The sequence below is a fragment of the Mastomys coucha genome, unplaced genomic scaffold (genome assembly GCF_008632895.1).
Source record: "Mastomys coucha isolate ucsf_1 unplaced genomic scaffold, UCSF_Mcou_1 pScaffold14, whole genome shotgun sequence".
Taxonomy (NCBI): domain Eukaryota; kingdom Metazoa; phylum Chordata; class Mammalia; order Rodentia; family Muridae; genus Mastomys; species Mastomys coucha.
The window spans coordinates 131104721-131109494 of record NW_022196896.1 but is presented as its reverse complement, the minus strand read 5'-3'; the positions used below and the strand labels follow the sequence as shown (position 1 = coordinate 131109494).

The 4774-nt window shown below is 45.6% G+C and overlaps 1 protein-coding gene across 10 annotated transcripts in view; it reads left to right on the top strand.

Annotated features, from left to right (window-relative positions):
* Positions 1-4774, top strand: part of Mtcl1 (microtubule crosslinking factor 1) — a 119723-nt gene that overhangs the window by 9654 nt on the left and 105295 nt on the right. For all 10 annotated transcript variants that reach the window (XM_031368635.1, XM_031368633.1, XM_031368629.1 and 7 more), the window contains exons 2-3: positions 2232-2456; positions 4540-4698. In XM_031368635.1, coding sequence (XP_031224495.1) covers positions 2232-2456; positions 4540-4698 — 384 coding nt within the window. The remainder of the gene's footprint in view (positions 1-2231; positions 2457-4539; positions 4699-4774) is intronic.

Here is a 4774-nt window from a genome sequence, read left to right as displayed (position 1 = left end):
GAGGGCTGGCTATAGGGCGCTGTGGTGTGGGTGAGGGCTGGCTATAGGGCGCTGTGGTGTGGGTGAGGCCTGGCTATAGGGCGCTCTGGTGTGGGTGAGGGCTGGCTATAGGGTGCTCTGGTGTGGGTGAGAGCTGGCTATAGGGCGCTCTGGTGTGGGTGAGGGCTGGCTATAGGGCGCTCTGGTGTGGGTGAGAGAGTTTCTTATTTTTCCTGAGCCCCAGTATTAATTGAACAAAATAAATAGGAATAACTGAGCACATCTTACTCGTAGGCATTTGAATAACCGATTATTAAGCAAATTATGAAACAGTAGAATGCTTTCCTTAATATTCTTCCTATATAGATCTTTCTCAAAATAATTCATGATACTTTGGTAGGTTATGTATTCTGTAGTCTGCAGCAACATTTACTGGTTTGGGGAGGTTTCTTAACTAGACTGCAAGATTGGAGCAGAAGTTTGAGTTCCCATGTTGATGATGTTTCTGCATATTCATTCGACAAACATTTTTTGAGAGCCCCTTGTGTGCCTTAGGCTGCTCCAGATACAGAGAAGGGCCCGCAGACAAGGTTTCGGGCCTTCATGGCTTACGTTAAGGGTAGGTTGAAGAACATGGAAAAAAAAATACACAAATAATACTAAAATGGTGATAAGAAGATGGGAGGGGGAGAAAGAGAGAGACTGAGAGAGGCGGGGGTGAGAGAGAGAAATACACATATTCACACCCTGGGGCTGGTCAGGGAGTCTCCTCAGGAACTTTACACATTCTAGGAAGGAAGAGAAGCGGGTAAGAGCTGAGGGCCCTGAGGAGCCCTGAGAAGGGATGTCGGTCGGAATTCTGAGAAAGGAAAAGTCCTGGAGGGTTTTGGTACTGGGTGGAGTCATTTAATTTACATACTAAAGGCTAACTCTGCAGGTAGAGATTTAGACTGGTTAGGATTTGGAGCCCTGAGGGGAAGCTTAGAGCCTTGGAAGGATTTGCTTCTGCTTCGGATTGAGGCCGAAACCTGAATTGGAATTGGGATTTGCGAGCCTGGAAGGAGAGTCACCCACAGAGACGATAACAATGCTTCCTGGAGCGTGGGTTGTGGAGCAGGAGGGAAGCAGGGAGCCCGAGGCACAGCCTCGGTTAGGGAAATGGTTTTACCTGCAATTCTAGAATCAAGCTCACCTCCTTTCTCAGTTCCTTGGGTTGAGGCTGATTTTATAGACTGAGAAAGACTGAAGAAAGCAGTAACAAAGAACAAAGTAGGCTGTTTCAAAGTTACTCTCTTTGAGAGGCAGGACGAAGGAGACCAAACCAGAGAAAAATAGGTATCCGGTTACCTCAGGTGATGTTTAAAGTGAGGGGGAGTGTGTTACCATGGCATTAAAACTGGTCTGTTTGGGACATTTGGCTATCAGCTCTCTCCTGGTTTTTTCAGAAGGTCACATAACAACACAGTTTTTTGTTTGGTGGTATGGGAAACTTAGTATGATTTCATTTTGATATTCAGGCTGATCTGGCCTAAGGCCAGAGCTCAGTGTAGAACAGTGGACTCTGTTTTTACATTTAGAGAGTGCTCATCTTTATAGTAAAGATGGAAGGTCTGGGAAATGCAGGATAGGAGATTGGAGGAAGAAAACAAACTCAGTGTGTGTTTGAAATAATGGAAACTGTTTCTAATTAGATAGAGTCACTTAGTGCTGACATTTGTATTGTGGAATAGGATTTTAGAGATGTTTGCAAGCTTGCAGTAACTCCAGGGCAATCAACAGTTATTACCCTACTAAAGTTTATGTCCTTCAGAGGGGGAAGTTCTGTCTGGTTCATCCTAGTACTTAAGCTGTGCTTTTGGCTTGGATCTGAAAGCTTAATTATTTTATTTGCAAAGCAGATTCTACTTCTGGAAAAAAAACTGTGTGTGTGTGTGTGTGTGTGTGTGTGTGTGTGTGTATGTGTATGTATGTATGTATGTATGTAGATAGAAGCTGTGGGGAATCATAGTGACTGAGTTTTAGAGCATTTGTTAGAAGATTTGAATAGTTGGTGACATTATCATCTCCTATGAGGATTTCCAGCGGTCCCTTGCTGCTTCACCCGGAATGGCCACTAGCTGATCAATGGGTGTGCGTAGGCATGTGACATGTGGTATATTGGATGGAGTGGGGTGGGCTCTCTTGGAGAGAACTACCCCCTTCTAGCTCTCTCCTGCTAGGGTCTGGCTCACCTTCCATGTTTGGATTCCTAGGACGAGCTGGATGAGCTCCGTGCAGAGATGGAGGAGATGAGAGACAGCTATCTGGAGGAGGACGGGTACCAGCTGCAGGAGCTCCGGAGAGAGCTGGACCGTGCTAACAAGAACTGCAGAATCCTGCAGTACCGACTCAGGAAAGCTGAGCAGAAGAGCCTGAGAGTGGCGGAAACAGGGCAGGTGGACGGGGAACTTATCAGAAGCCTGGAGCAAGACTTGAAGGTGAGTGAGGTGCTGAGACAGCAACTCCAGACACCGCCCAACACATTTGACTGCTGCTCTTGCACAGGACTGAATTCAATTCCTACATCCACTTGGTGGCTTACAGCCCATCTATAACTCCATCTCCGTAATCTACCATGCCCTCTTCTGGTCTCAGTGGGTACAAGAAATGAACATGATATATAGACCATATATGTAGGCAAAATACCTCTACACATGAAATAAAATAAATCTTAAAGAGAGTAAGGAGTGGGGCAGTGGTGGGGCACGCCTTTAATCCCAGCTCTTGGCAGGCAGAGGCAGGTGGATTTCTGAGTTCAAGGCCAGCCTGGTCTACAGAGTGAGTTCCAGGACAGCCAGGGCTACACAGAGAAACCCTGTCTCGAAAAACCAAGAGAGAGAGAGAGAGAGAGAGAGAGAGAGAGAGAGAGAGAGAGAGGAAGAGTGAGACTCACTGGTTGAGGTGACTGAGAAGAAACCCCAGCATATCTGCCCTTTGCTCCCAGTGTGGATGGCAGAGTCGCCCTGGTACAATCATTCATGTAGATGTGGATTATACAGGGTGTCCTCCAGCATCTAGAGTGAGATCTCATCTGGCCTTCCATACAGCAGAAATAATCTTTTCAGTTCTCAATTGTCAGCCACTAACTGTCACTCAGTGTAAGGAAGGGCAATTTAAAGTTCTCCTACAGCCTTTTCCCAGTCACTTTTAAAAAATAAAGGAGCTTTAGGTTGGAAAGCCCAGCAGTTAAGAGCACTGGCTGCTCTTGCAGAGGACCTGGATTTCATTCCCAGCACCAGCTTGGTGCTTCACAACCATCTACTACCTCAGTTCCTGGGGATCTGGTACTATCTCCTGGCCTCCATGGGCACTGCATACAAAACACGCAGGCAGAACGCTCATGTACACAAAATACCATAAAGAGAATTAAGAAGAAAGTAAAAGGTTCATTGCTTTGAAGCTTGCAAGGTTTTAACACGCTAGAAGCAGAGACATCTTTAAAAATTGGATTATTTGGAACATCGAGTGTATACAGTAGTGTTTAATATTAATTTGTAAGGTGGTGGTGCATGCCTTTAATCCCAGCACTTGGGAGGCAGAGGCAGGCAGATTTCTGAGTTTGAGGCCAGCCTGGTCTACAGAGTGAGTTCCAGGACAGCCAGGGCTATACAGAGAAACCCTGTCTCAAAAAACCAAAAACCAAACCAAACCAAAACAAAACAAAAAACAAACCAAAAACCAAACCAAAAAAGTATATACATATATGTATGTGTGTATATATATATATATATATATATATATATATATATATATATGTGATGTGTGTGTGTGTGTGTGTGTATGTTTGACAGAAAGCTTGTGAATTCAAGGAGAATTGTCATTCTTGGTGGTACTCCACAAGGAAACACAAGGTCTGTCCAGGCCTTGTCGTTTATGAAAGCCACGTTCTCCTTCATAATGTAGTTTCATGTTTTAAATTATTTGTTGAGTGTCTGCGCTGCATAGTTTTTTTGTCAGCTTGACACAAGCTAGACACGCCTGAGAAGAGGGACTCTCAATTGAGAAAGTGCTTCCGTAGGACGAGCCTTTAGATGTCTGTAGGACATTTGATTGATGATTGGCAGGAGAGAGCCCTGCCCATTCTGGACAGTGCCATCCCCGAGCAGATGGTCCCGGTGGTGTAAGAAAGCAGGCTGCCAGCGACCCATGGGAAAAAGTCAGGAAGCAACACTGTCCCATGCTGTGGAACTGTAAGGTTTATTAACTCTTCCCTTCCCAGGCTGCTTTTGGTCACGGTGTTTTATAACAGCATAGAGACACTAGTTAAGACAGTATTCTTTATTCAAAGTGTTTGGGCCTGAAAGTGGTTCTGATTTTGGAGCATTTCAGATGTTGGGTTTTTGGATCAGAGATGCTCGACACGTAGAGCTTTCTTCCATTAAATATAGGTCTGTCACCTATTTCCTGAATTCTTGCTATAACTAAGCTCCTTAATGATCCTGCCTCTGAGGCCGACTATTGTCACTCCCTCGGCATCCCCCAGATCTCATATCCTGACATGATCCCCTGTGTCCAATGCAGGTAGCCAAAGATGTGTCTGTCAGATTACACCATGAACTTGAGACCGTGGAGGAGAAACGTGCTAAAGCCGAAGATGACAACGAGACACTCCGGCAGCAGATGATCGAGGTGGAGGTATCCAGACAGACCCTCCAGAATGAGCTAGAGAGACTGAGAGAGGTAAGGCGGAGACTGGGGACGCCACCTTCTCAGGAAGTTGGGCCTCCTCACACCTCATTTTTGGGCTGGAAGACAA